The sequence below is a fragment of the Aquarana catesbeiana genome, linkage group LG06 (assembly GCF_042186555.1).
Source record: "Aquarana catesbeiana isolate 2022-GZ linkage group LG06, ASM4218655v1, whole genome shotgun sequence".
Classification (NCBI taxonomy): domain Eukaryota; kingdom Metazoa; phylum Chordata; class Amphibia; order Anura; family Ranidae; genus Aquarana; species Aquarana catesbeiana.
Window position 1 is genome coordinate 8,518,336 of NC_133329.1, and position 14,612 is coordinate 8,532,947.

General features: G+C 43.8%; 1 protein-coding gene across 1 annotated transcript in view; it reads right to left on the reverse strand.

The window, feature by feature from the left end:
* LOC141148149 (uncharacterized) overlaps positions 1-14,612 on the reverse strand; it is a 258,778-nt gene that overhangs the window by 56,788 nt on the left and 187,378 nt on the right. The window contains exons 3-5 of the mRNA XM_073635334.1: positions 5,812-5,838; positions 3,825-3,848; positions 269-673 (exon numbers count right to left, since the gene is read on the reverse strand). Coding sequence (XP_073491435.1) covers positions 269-673; positions 3,825-3,848; positions 5,812-5,838 — 456 coding nt within the window. The remainder of the gene's footprint in view (positions 1-268; positions 674-3,824; positions 3,849-5,811; positions 5,839-14,612) is intronic.

A 14,612-nucleotide genomic window follows, 5' to 3' on the forward strand; every position in this document is an offset into this window, starting at 1 on the left:
GTTGAGAAATGCCACGCTAAACTTTCCAGAAATAAAAGCCTGACAGAACTCTTCCGGGATCTACCTAAAAAGAAGTAAAATGCTGGGCATTAAGTGCAGTGATTTGCCTACATTTAGTTACACTAAAGCCAACAAAAACACTGAAAATTCAGGTAATCTTGATTTGATACCTCCAGATATTCTGCAACCTGGAGGACTTTAAACCTTAATATGTATAATGACTATTTTTTTTTTTTTTTAAACGAGGAAAAGGAAATGAGTCACTTACCTGTACAATAGGACAAGTAGCAACCTGATGCTGGAGTTCCGATTAATTTGTACACATAGTATCCCAGGGGACAAGCTTTAACTTGGATGGTTGATGTCCATTGGCAGCAGTCTCCACCCCAGTTAGCACAAGCCGTGCGATTCACAATGCCGTCTGTAATAACCGGATGTGCTCCATTCATCCACACTGGAGCGTGCGTATTACATCTATATATGGGTACACAGTATTCTGGTATACGAACACCTCCACTACTATTAAACTGATACCATCCGTTCATGGAACTATCACAGTTCAGGATGGAGGATTGTGTGTAGGTTACGCTTCTCCAGGGCTCATTGAGCACAGTGCGGGTCACACAAGGATCATAGCAGGAATAGGAGCCAAGGGAAATGGTACACACCAATCCTAAGTCACAAAAAAAACCAAATACAAATCAATAAACAGACTGGAACCAATACCATCCATCCTAATACCTGCCCCTGTCTCTGACTTCACAAATTCTGCTTCCCTGTCTATCTGATTACTGGCTTCCAATTATCAAAATACAAACTTCTAACTACAACCTGCAATGTCGGCTTCAATCTGACTCCTCAATACTTTCTTCTGCTAATTTCCACATAGCAGTGTATAGTGAGGTCCAACACATCTGCATTCTGTAGTCTGCTCTCCATGAACCCCGAAGCGCTCAGCTCTGAGAGTTTCCAGTTAAGGAGTTGTCATTCCCCGGCTGCTGGGACCAGGGAAACAGCTAATCAAGCATGATCTGTGCTTGGTTAGCTGCTGTTGATGTAAGGGGAGCAATCAGGGGTCTAATAAACCCCTAATGTCTCCATAAAGAACACCTGCCACCTGCCTAATGATATCACTTTGGAGGTTAGGTAATCCTCTTGTGATAAGCAATAAAGTTAAATAAAAAATAAAGTAATAACATTTTTTTAAAATGTGGAATCAAATAAAATTAAAAAAAAGAAAGCCTGTTTCACTTCAGCTTGTAAAAGAGCAATGTGAGCAGCAAGCTTTGACAAAGCATTTTCAGAGCTTTCAGAAAGATTTTTTGAAGTGTTTAAAGTACCATTCAGCTCCAGTTTGCTAATGTTGAAAACAGATCCTAATGGCAGTGTTGATTGCCACTTTAAGCAAGCTGCTAGCAGGCTTCAGCACTTCTTGAAGCTTGGTAAAAGCCTGCTGAAGCTTGCTAACAGCTTGCTTAAATTGACAATCAACACTCCCATTAGGATAAGATATTTTTATCTTTTTTTTCACACAAATAGAGCTTTTTTTGGTGGTATTTAAAGAGGTTGTAAACCTCCCTTTACACATTCTACCTATATGTAAGCCTAGAATAAGGTTTACCTATAACTACTGTAAATATATCCTAAACGTGTGCCGTTTAGGAGATATTTACAGTATACTGCGCCGATGATGTCATCGGTGCATGCGCTCTGAAGAAACGGGCACCGTGCCATTTTTTCAGTAGCGAGTGCCATGACCGTCGGCTCCCGCACGGGAGTGATGTCAGCGACTCCGGCCAGTCACAGAGGCGGAATCCGTGGCCCCAGAAAGAAGACAGACGAAGATGGATGCAGCGGGGACAGCATGGGCTTCGTTTGCAGGTTAGTGTCACATAATGTGATGCATACTAGCACATTATGTATTTACTTTGCAGGGGAGGGAGAAGAAACATTTTTTATCGAGGGTTTACTTCCTCTTTAACCACCACTGGGTTTTTGTATTCTTTGCTAAATATACAAAACAAAAAAAAAAGACCATAAACATGGAAAAAAAACATGTTTTTCATTGTTTCTATTGCAAAATTTAGCAATCTAATAATCTTTCTTCATACATTTAGATCAAAATGTATTCTGCTACATTTTTTTTGTGAAAATAATCCAAATTAGTGTATATTATTTAATCTGTAGGAAAGTTATAGAGTCCATAAACTATGGGATATACAGGAGCATTTCATAAAATTAGAAGATCATTAAAATGTTCATTTATTTCAGTAATTCAATTCAAAAAGTGAAACTCCTATATTATATATAGATGTGTTACACACAGAGTTATATATTTCAAGTATTTCTTTCTTTTAATTTTGATGATTATGGCTTATAGCTAGTGAAAACCCAAAATTCAGTATCTCAGAAAATCAGAATATTACGTAAGACCAATTAAAAAAAGGGTTTTTAATTAAGAAATGTTGGCTCAGTGAGAAGCCTGTCCATGTACAGTATAGTATTCACTCAATACTTGGTTGGGGCTCCTTTTGCATCAATACGGCGTGGCATGGAAGCGATAAGCCTGTGGCACTGCTGAGGTATTATAGAAGCCCGGGTTGCTTTGATAGTGTCCTTCAGCTCATCTGCATTGTTGGGTCTGGTGTCTCTCATCTTCCTCTTGACAATACCCCACAGATTCTCTATAGGGTTTAGGTCAGGCAAGTTTTCTGGCCAATCAAGCAAAGTGATACCATGATCATGTGACCAGGTATTGGTAGTTTTGGCAGTGTGGGGGGAGGTGCCAAGTACTGCTGAAAAATTAAACCAACATCTCCATAAAGCTGGTCAGCAGAGGGAAGCATGAAGAGCTCTAGAATTTCCTGCTAGAGGGCTGTGCTGACTTCATAAAACACAATGGACCAACACCAGCAGATAGTTGAATGATTCATCCACCGGGCTATTATCTTACAACAAGAAGCTGTTGCTACCAGACCCCTTTTTCCATACCTCGTTCCCAGTGGGGTTGGATTCCTATCTACCTTAAACGCCCCTCCAGTGTGTTGTCATTCCCGGGTGTGAAAATCTAATTAAGACACCATAGGGTGCCTACTTTTTTCAGTGCCACCCCCTGTGCACTCACTGCTCCACCTTGCCCCTTTCCACTTCCCCAAATTTCCTTTCACCACCCCCCTTCTCCCCTCCCCCTTTCTTTCCCCTCCCCCTCCCTCTCCCCTCCTCCTTCCCCCTCCCCTTCCCCTCCCTTTTTTCCCCCATTTTTCTTCCCCGCTTCCCCCTTCTTCCCCCTTCCCTTCCCCCCTCTCTCTCCCCCTTTCCCTCTCCCCCTTTTCTCCCCTCCTCCCCTCCCTGTCCTCCCTCTCTCCCTTCCTCCTCCCCCCTGCTTTCCTCTTCCACTCCCTCTCCCCTTTCCCATCCCTCCCCCTCCATCCCCCCCTTTTCCCCACTCCCCTTCCTATCCTGGTGCTTGTGCACAAGGGTGATTTCCACCATATATTTTTTATCAATTTTATTTAGAACATTTATATCCCATTTCAGCCATTACCGCGCCTTTTGCCTCCCGTGTCCGCCCGGGGTGAGACACCCACCTGTGGTGTCTCAATAGCCGTCTCTTGCACCCTTATGGGGCTTTCATTGGTGAATTGTACTACTTTTTTCCACACTCCATCTACCCAATTCTATTTGACAGTTCTAAATAAGCAATGTAATAACAATTTATTTTCTATGTAACTATGAGACTATATCTATTTATTTTAGATGCTTTTTGGTAACACCTCCTGAAGAAGTGACAATCATCGCAAAACTAGTCGAGGATCTGTTCTTACCTGCATCAGCTTGCTCCCACCTACCTGATGGGTTTTAGAAAAAATAATTGTTAATGTGTTATCTTTCACAATTTTGTCACATACTTTACATTGTCTATTTTTTTAACAAATCTTCTTAAAAAATGTAAAATTTTTAAATATATTTTTAAGCGTCCACTTACTGGGTACCGAGATAGTCCATCTTCAATATTGGTGTTACTGGGCAACAGCAATGGAGTAGCCTTAGTTAACCCGCCCCCTTTTTCAACACCAACAGATGACATGGCTCTCCAAACCATCACTGACTGTGGGGCAGGCATGGGGCAAAAAAAAAAACCATGCAGCAACCAAAAAAAAAAAACAATAAAGGGTATACAGCACTGTATACAGCACTACATTTTATGTGATGCTGTGTTAAACACTGCACTACACTAACACACTACACTGATACTACACTATTCTCACACTGTACTGACACACTATACTAACACTCTACACTCAGAGTCACAACACACTAACTCGCTAGTAGTAAACTGAGCCCTGCTCTAGCTATCTCCACTACAACAGCACACTCCAAAATGGTTCCTTTGGTAAGGAAACTTTTATAGTGTGGGGTGGGACTATGAGCACTGAGCCATGATTGGGCAAAATCATAATGACTTTGTCCAATCATGGCTTTGACAGCGGTCAGGTGCTTTGCTTTAGCCAATCAGGGCCCTAGAATGCACTGCGTGGCTCCCTGCAAATTCGGGTGTTTGCCAAATGGCAAAAGGTCCAAAGGGCCTGGTATTGATTAGATTTTTTTTAACATGTTTCTACTGCCGGCAATAGTACTGTATTGCCAGCAACTTAAATGTCATTTTTTTTCCTTTCTAGATGTCAGTTTTGCTGCAGCAGGTTCTATACATGTGTCTGATGGCCGATCTGTTCTTTGTGTCTGATGATGATCTATTCCTATAATAAAAAGTGTGTTGTGAGCACGCCACGTAAGGTTGCCAACTGTCCGTTGACACGTTTCAGCCTATAAGACCTTAGCCATAATGGTTATGACTAAGGCCTTATAGGCTGAAACGCGTCAATTTACTTAATCTGCATTTGTTCACTGTGGCTATTCAATAAAATGAAGACATTTTAAGAGCAACAAGCGGAGTGCAGATCATTACATTACTGCGTCGCTTTAACTGACGATTGCGCGGTCGTGCGACGTTATATCCAAAAAAAATTGATGTCATTTTTTCCCCACAAATAGAGCTTTCTTTTAGCGCCATTTGTTTGCGCCCAAGAAAAAATTTGAGCACCAGCCGCCACTGGTTTGTAAATGCTTTAACTTTCACACAAACCAATCAATATTCACTTATTGGATTTTTTTAAACAAGGGCACGTGGAAGAATACATTTTGGACAACATTTATGAAGAAATTTGATTTTTACATTTTTGTTGGGTATGTTTTATAGCAGAAAGTAAAAAATATTTTTTTTTCACAATTTTCAGTGTTTTCTCTTTTAAATAATAGAAAATAAAAACCCACAAATACCTTCACAAGAAAGTCCTATTTGTGTCAAAAAATGATATACGTTTTGTTTGTGTACAGTGTTTCATGACCACGCAATTACCAGGTAAAGTGCCGTATCGGAAAAAATGGCCTGGTCATGAAAGGGGTAAAACTTTCCGTAGCTGAAGTGGTTAAAGTGAAATCATTCACACTTATGGATTGCGGTAACATGTGGTAAAACCACAAGACGCAATAACTCATGAACATCTGTGAATTGGGTTGTAATGCCTTTCATTCTGCACAAGGCACTATTCCACCGGTTGGAAGACATCTGCAATGTGGACCTCCACAGCTCATATTCCTCCCTGGGCTCATATTCCCCTATGGGTGTTATCACCACATTTGGCTCTTAATAAATGACATCACACCCCATTAAAAAATGAGATGGTAAAGTCACCTATCTGACACATTCCTTAATTTTCCTATAACACAAGATAGTAATAATTAAACACTTACCGATGGTTGTAGAGCTGCTGGTGGTCTCTGGAAAAGGAAAGATGGGATCAGTCATTTCATTATATTGTATTCTATTTCTTTATATTATATTGTATTTTATATTCTTCAGCATTGTTTGATAGGGATCTTTCACACGGACATTGATAACAGGTGATTTGGTTGCCTTTTTACTGCTTCCCAGCTGCCTGTCAACACCACTCAAGTAAGATATGTTCTAGGAGGGGGATTTTGTGTGGGGGGGATTAGTCCTGGATAGGGATGGGCTATCTGTTTGAGTCCAACATGAGTTTGACTCAAACATTGACTGTTCGCCTGTTCGCCGGATAGCGAACAATTTGGGGTGTTCGCGGCAAATTCGAAAAGCCACGGAACACCCTTTTAAAGTCTATGGGAGAAATCTAAAGTGGTATTTTTAAAGGTTAATATGATGCAACACAGCATTCCCGTTGCATCAGAGGGGGAACGGGATCACCCGTACACGTCACTGGGAAACACTGGTGTTTCCCCTTGTCAGAGGGGGATGGGGTCACGTGACGGGTGGCCCCGCCCTCAGCCACATAAGAGCTGTCAAGCTAGCGCTGTGTCATTGGCTGGGTGCCTCCAGTGGAGGCAGGATCCTGTGCGTGTTCCTCGCTGGAGTCGCTGGAGATCGAGAATTGGATTACATCGCTGGAGTAGGAGCATGGATTTATTGGGTTACATCGCTGGAATTTCCTTTTTATTTTTTTATTTTTAATAAAGGACTTGTCCCAAGCTGTCTCCTGTGGTTTTTTAACATTTTGACACTTCCTTTTTGTAAAATGGTATGGATAAATTTGTACCCCGTTACCATTTCACACAGGGGAAGACCAGGATCTGGGGGTCCCCTTGTTAAAGGGGGCTTCCAGATTCCGATAAGCCCCCCGCCCGCAGACCCCCACAACCACCGGGTAAGGGTTGTGGGGATGAGGCCCTTGTCCCCATCAACATGGGGACATCCTCCCCATGTTGATGGCGCCATTTTTTAAAAAATTTTGGCATGGAGTTCCCCTTAAAATCCATACCAGACCTGAAGGGACTGCAATGGATTTTTGGGGGGAACCCCACGCCATTTTTTTTTAATTTTGGTGCGGAGTTCCCCTTAATATCCATACCAGACCTGAAGGGCCTGGTAATGGAATTTTGGGGGACCCCCACGCATTTTTATTTTTTTATTTTTCAATGACTTTCAATGACTATTATGTGTATTGTCGGGACCGACAATTCATTAATAGCTAGCACTAGCATTTTTAAATGACTTTTTTTTCCTTTAGAAATGTCATTCTGCTCTCGGACTGTTATAAACACAGGAAACATGCGCTACTTTACAGGCATACTATAGTCACCCCCCAGGTACGAAATTTAAAGGAATATTTCACTTTTATTGTTTCACTTTAAGCATTATTAAAATCACTGCTCCCGGAAAAACGGCCATTTTTAAAACTTCTTTTTGCATTGATACATGTCCCCTGGGGCAGGACCCGGGTCCCCAAACACTTTTTATGACAATAACTTGGATATTAACCTTTAAAATTAGCACTTTTGATTTTTCATGTTCGTGTCCCATAGACTTTAACGGTGTTCAAATGTTCAAAAAAATTTTTTGCCTGTTCGCATGTTCTGGATGCGACCCGAACAGGGGGGTGTTCACACCATCCCTAGTCCTGGCACTGCATTTTACACTAAAATTAAATGTTATGTTATCATGTTATGATGTGATCTTCCCGAAGCGAAAGTTGACAAAAAGCCCAAAACACTTACCAGGTCTGGGAGAGCTTCTGGCGATCTCCACAAAAAAAAGAACAAATCAGAGACATGAAATACGTACAGTGGACATCCCACTTGTTGTAAAAGATTGTTATTTTACAGATACAGAACGTGAACTCCTCTCCACAGATTACAAAAATTGAGCTGGGAGGGGGATGGGGTGGAAAAGATTTGTGCTGATGGATTTCAGACGGGGGGCAGATTTGTCCTGGGAGGAGGGGGGTTGCATGCTGATTAGTGCTCAATTCTTTTGAAGGACAATTTTTGCTGACACATAATGCTCATACAGTACATCTTGGATAGGGAGTTGCAGGTTGACATGTTCACCCTGAGCTCTGGGTGACCTTCACCTGGCACTGCATATGTCCATATTAGTTGTTTATACCCATAGCAGGTGCCAGAAACAACAATGCATATTTCATTTTTTCATCCTACCTAAAACATACCGACACTGACTGACACTGATACTGAATTACTAAATGTTTTTTATCCTACCTAAAACACACTGACCCTGACCTTTGAAGCTGGAGTTGGACCCTGACTTTTGACTCTGACCATGACCTGACACTGACCTAGATTGATGGGATGGATGGGTACTGAGTCTTATAGACAAACTGGGCCATCTGGGGAGCAACCGTATCTATTTTTGACCTAGACCTTTTGAAGCCAGCCTGAGAAAACCAGAGTTGGTGGTCCTCCTTTATCCCTGGTTACACTAATTGAGGATCTTCTCTCCCAATGAGGATATTTTCTCATCCAATACTTTTCTAACAGCCTGTCTACATATATGCAGTTCATGTAAATCAACGCGGTGACGTACAACACTACGACAAGCCGAGAAAATGAAGTTCAATGCTTCCGAGCATGCGTCGAATTGTTTCCGAGCATGCATCGTTTTTTGAGCGTCAAAATCGCATACAGACTAACCGAATTTCAGATAGGAACTTTTTCCAATGGGAAAATAGAGAACCTGCTCTCAATCTTTTGCTGGCTGGAATTCCGCCAGCAAAAGTACGATGGAGCATACACACGGTTGGAATTTCTGACCAAAAGCTCACATCCGAATTTTGCTGGCGGAATTTCCGACCGTGTACGGGGCATTATTGATTACACTAATATATAGAGTTGTATATTTAATAACTTTTAGCGGGGGGGGGGGTTTCTATGGCTTAAAATTAATTCAAGGGCTCCTCTGAGGTGAAAAGGTTGAGAAATGCCACCCTAAACCTTCCAGAAATAAAAGCCTGACAGAACTCTTCCGGGATCTATCCAAAAAGAGGTAAAATGCTGGGCATTAAGTGCAGTGATTTGTCTACATTTAGTTACACTAAAGCCAACAAAAACACCAAAATCTTGATTTGATACCATACCTCCAGATATTCTGCAACCTGGAGGACTTAATAGGTATAATGACTCTTTTTTTTTTAAACAAGGAAAAGGAAATGAGTCACTTACCTGTACAATAGGTCGTGTAGCAAGCTGACTGTGGAGTTCCGATTAATTTGTACACATAGTATCCAAGGGGACAAGCTTTAACCTGGATGGTTGATGTCCAGTAGCAGCAGTTTCCAGCCCAGTTAGCACAAGCCATGCGATTCACAATGCCGTCTGTAATAACCGGATGTGCTCCATTCATCCACATTGGAGCGTACGTATTACATCTATATATGGGTACACAGTATTCTGGTATACGAACACCTCCACTACCAGTAAACTGATACCATCCGTTCATGGAACTATCACAGCCATAGGCGGGGTATTGTGTGTAGGTTACGCTTCTCCAGGGCTCATTGAGCACAGTGCGGGTCACACAAGGATCATAGCAGGAATAGGAGCCAAGGAAACTGGAACATTCAGATCCTAGGTCACAAAAAAAAGAAATCAATAAACAGACTGGAACCAATACCATCCATCCTAATACCTGCTCCTGCCTCTGACTTCACAAATTCTGCTTCCCTGTCTATCTGATTACTGGCTTCCAATTATCAAAAAACTTCTAACTACAACCTGCAATGTCCGCTCCAATCTGACTCCTCAATACTTTCTCCTGCTAATTTCCACATACCAGTGTATAGTGAGGTCCAACACATCTGCATTCTGTAGTCTGCTCTCCATGAACCCCGAAGCGCTCAGCTCTGAGAGTTTCCAGTTAAGGAGTTGTCATTCCCCGGCTGCTGAAACCAGGGAAACAGCTAATCAAGAATGATCTGTGCTTGGTTAGCTGCAGTTGATGTCAGGGGAGAAATCTGGGGTCTAATAAACCCCTAATGTCTCCATAAAGAACTCCTGCCACCTGCCTAATGATATCACTTTGGAGGTTTGGTAATCCTCTTGTGATAAGCAATAAAGTTAAATAAAAAATAAAATAATAAAAGTTTTTTAAAAAGTGGAATCAAATAGAATTAAAAAAAGAAAGTCTGTTTCACTTCAGCTTGTAAAAGAGCAATGTGAGCAGCAAGCTTTGACAAAGCATTTTCAGAGCTTTCAGAAAGATTTTTTGAAGCATTTAAAGTACCATTCAGCTCCAGTTTGCTAATGTTGAAAACAGATCCTAATGAGAGTGTTGATTGCCACTTTAAGCAAGCTGCTAGCAGTTGGTAAGCTTGGTGAAGTTTGGTAAAAGCCTGCTGAAGCCTGCTAAGAGCTTGCCAGTGGCGTCACTAGGGTTGGTGTCACCCGGTGCCGAAAAAATTGGTGTCTCCCCCTCCTCCACCAACTACCTCAGTACAGACCCCCCCCCACTAACTACAGACCCCACTCCATCAATATAGCCCCCCTCCCTCAGTACAGACCCCCTTCCATCAATATAGCCCCCCGCTCAGTGCAGACCAACTTTCCTCAGTATAGACCCCCACTAAGTACTGACCCCCTCCCTCAGTACAGACTCCCCTCCCTTATTGCAGACCCCCCATCAGTACAGACACCCTCCCTCAGTGCAGAGTCTGCAGACCCCCCTCCATCAGTATCAACCTCCCACCTCAGTGCAGACCCCACCATCAGTACATACACCCCCCCTCAGTGCTGACCCCCATCAGTATAGAATCCCCCTCTCAGTGCAGAGCCCCCATTAGTATAGAATCCCCCCTCAGTGCAGAGCCCCCATTAGTATAGAATCCCCCCTCAGTGCAGAGCCCCCCATTAGTATAGACACCGCCTCAGTGCAGAGCCCCCCATTAGTATAGACACCCCTCTCAGTGCAGAGCCCCCCATTAGTATAGACACCCCCCTCAGTGCAGAGCCCCCCATTAGTATAGACACCCCCTCAGTTCAGAGCCCCCCATTAGTATAGACACCCCCTCAGTGCAGAGCCCCCCATTAGTATAGACACCCCCTCAATGCAGAGCCCCCCATTAGTATAGAATCCCCCCTCAGTGCAGAGCCCCCCATTAGTATAGACACCCCCCTCAGTGCAGAGCCCCCCATTAGTATAGACACCCCCCTCAGTGCAGAGCCCCCCATTAGTATAGACACCCCCTCAGTGCAGAGCCCCCATTAGTATAGACACCCCCTCAGTGCAGAGCCCCCCATTAGTATAGACACCCCCCTCAGTGCAGAGCCCCCCATTAGTATAGACACCCCCCTCAGTGCAGAGCCCCCCATTAGTATAGACACCCCCCTCAATGCAGAGCCCCCATTAGTATAGACACCCCCCTCAGTGCAGAGCCCCCCATTAGTATAGACACCCCCTCAGTGCAGAGCCCCCCATTAGTATAGACACCCCCTCAGTGCAGAGCCCCCCATTAGTATAGACACCCCCCTCAGTGCAGAGCCCCCATTAGTATAGACACCCCCCTCAGTGCAGAGCCCCCCATTAGTATAGACACCCCCTCAGTGCAGAGCCCCCCATTAGTATAGACACCCCCTCAGTGCAGAGCCCCCCATTAGTATAGACACCCCCCTCAGTGCAGAGCCCCCCATTAGTATAGACACCCCCCTCAGTGCACAGCCCCCCATTAGTATAGACACCCCCCTCAGTGCAGAGCCCCCCATTAGTATAGACACCCCCCTTAGTGCAGAGCCCCCCATTAGTATAGACACCCCCTCAGTGCAGAGCCCCCCATTAGTATAGACACCCCCCTTAGTGCAGAGCCACCCATTAGTATAGACACCCCCTCAGTGCAGAGCCCCCCATTAGTATAGACACCCCCCTCAGTGCAGAGCCCCCCATTAGTATAGACACCCCCCTCAGTGCAGAGCCCCCATTAGTATAGACACCCCTTGCACCCACATATACATAGAGTTTACAGACCTCAGAACAGCGCGGATGATACACACAGCCGTGTGTGTCCCTCGGGCTCCTCCTCCTCCTGTGTGGATGTAAACAGAGAGGAGGGGGAGGCGGCTTCAGTCCGCTGTGCTGAGGGACACAGCACAAGTCCCGTGGAGCAGATCAGGGCAGCGGGCAGTGTTAGCGGTGCATGCCGCTACCTACGGGTGTCACCCCTCTGGCGGGTGTCACCCGGGTGCGGTCCGCACCCCCCGCACCCGCCTAACAACGCCACTGCAGCTTGCTTAAAGTTCCAGCTGATTTTTTTTTTTTTAAGTCAGCAGCTACAAACACTGTAGCTGCTGACTTTTAATAAGCACGCTTACCTGTCCAGGGTGCCTGCGATGTCGACCGCCCAAGGCCGATACGTCCATCGGATTGGGTCCCGGCACCGCCATTCAAACAGGCAGTGGAGCCTTGCGGCTTGACTGCCTATTTCCTACTGCGCATGCGCGAGTCGCGCAGCGGTTTGTGAATGGCCTGCTGTGTTCTGGGACCCAGAAGACAGCGCGCCCCATTTCCCAGAAGACAACGTGAGGAGGAGAAGAATGAAGACTACCGCGGAATAGGAAGTGGGAGATTAGGACGTTCTGCCTAGCAACAGCCATTTTTAGTAAGTAAATTTTTTTTTTTTTCACATTTTTAGGAGCCTTTTTATGTATTTTTTTTTTAGGGTGGACCTCCACTTTAAATTGGCGATCAACACTCCCATTAGGATAAGATATTTTTATCATTTTTTTTGTTTCACACAAATAGAGCTTTTTTTTGGTGGTATTTAAAGAGGCTGTAAACCTCCCTTTACATGTTCTACCTATAGGTAAGCCTAGAATAAGTACTGTAAATATCTCCTAAACGTGTGCCGGTTAGGAGATATTTACAGTATACTGCGCCGATGATGTCACCCGTGCCGTTTTTTCAGTAGCGAGTGCCGTGACCGGTGTCTCCCGCACAGGAATGATGTCAGCGACTCCGGCCAGTCACAGAGGAGGAGTCCGCGGCCCCAGAAAGAAGACAGATGAAGATGGATGCGGCCGGCAGCGGGGACGGCGTGGGCTTTGTTTGCAGGTAGGTGTCATATAATGTACTAGTATGCATCGCATACTAGCACATTATGTCTTTACTTTGCAGGGGAGGGAGAAGAAAACCTTTTTATCGAGGATTTATTTCCTCTTTAACCACCACTGGGTTTTTCTATTCTTTGCTAAATAAACAAAAAAAAAAAGACCAAAAATGTGGAAAAAACATGTTTTTCATTGTTTCTATAGTAAAATTTAGCAATCTAATAATCTTTCTTCATACATTTAGGTCAAAATTTATTCTGCTACATTTTTTTTGGTGAAAATAATCCAAATTAGTGTATATTATTTAATCTGTAGGAAAGTTATAGAGTCCATAAACTATGGGATATACAGGAGCATTTCATAAAATTAGAAGATCATCAAAATGTTAATTTATTTCAGTAATTCAATTCAAAAAGTGAAACCCATATATTTTCTATAGATATGTTACACACAGAGTTAAATATTTCAAGCATTTCATTCTTTTAATTTTGATGATTTATCATCTTCCCACTGACCATCGGACAATGAAGAGGAAGAAAGGTAGGTGCGGGCTGTGTACAGGGAATGGAGGGTTTCTGGACTGACAGACATGGAAGCGGGTTGTGTTGTCTGTGTGGACATTTGCTTCCCATGCTGCTGTCAAAGTGAATGCTCTGCCTCTGTCACTGTGTATCCCGGGACTGCCCGATCATCAGGACCCCTCCACCCATAGTCATACCTCCCAACTTTCTGAAATGGGAATGGGGGACACCTATTAGCAAAAGTATGTAGGCATAGGACACACCCCCTGCCACGCCCCCTTAAAAGAGAATTGTACAAAAAAAATGATTGGTTAAACCCACACGTGCTTTTTTACCACTACTATTCCATTATATTGGCTTGTAATATTTACAAACGCAGCCATTTAGAAATTGGATGAAAGGTTTAGCACCGGGAGACACTTTTTGATAGATAAATAGTGCATTTTATATACAGATCAGACCAAAATGAGGGGCAAACGAGGAACGATGAGGGACAGAGGGACTTTGTTCCAAATCAGGGACAGTCCCTCCAAATCAGGGACAGTTGGGAGCTATGCATAGTTCTGCTCAGACTTTAGCCCCCTCTGATCTGAATACTACTTCCAGAGTCCTGTGTAGCCTGCAAAGTGATTTGTGACATTTTTAATGGCTTTGTGTCTGATGGCCGATCTGTTCTTTGTGTCTGATGATGATCTATTTCTATAATAAAAAGTGTGTTGTGAGCACGCCACATAAGGTTGCCACCTGTCCGTTGACACGTTTCAGCCTATAAGTGCTGGGTTTTAGAGTTCATCAGTGCTGCCCATCAGTGCCACGCATCAATGCCCATCAGTGCTTGTAAGTGCTGCCCATCAGTGTCACCTATCCGTGCCTCCTATCAGTGCCCTCCAGTGCCACCTATCAGTGCCCACTAATGCCACCCATCAGTGCCGTCTATCAGTACTTATCAGTGCCATAATTCAGTGCCACCTCTCAGTACCCATAAGGGTGGCATATTAGTGCCTCCTCATCAGTGTCACCTAATTAGTGCCCAAAAGTGCCACCTCATCAGTGCCCATCAGTGAAGGAGGAAAATTACTTATTTACAAAATTTAACTTTTTTTTTTTTAATTTTCAGTCTTTTTTTTGCAAAAAATTAAAAAGCCAGCAATGATTAAATACCACCAA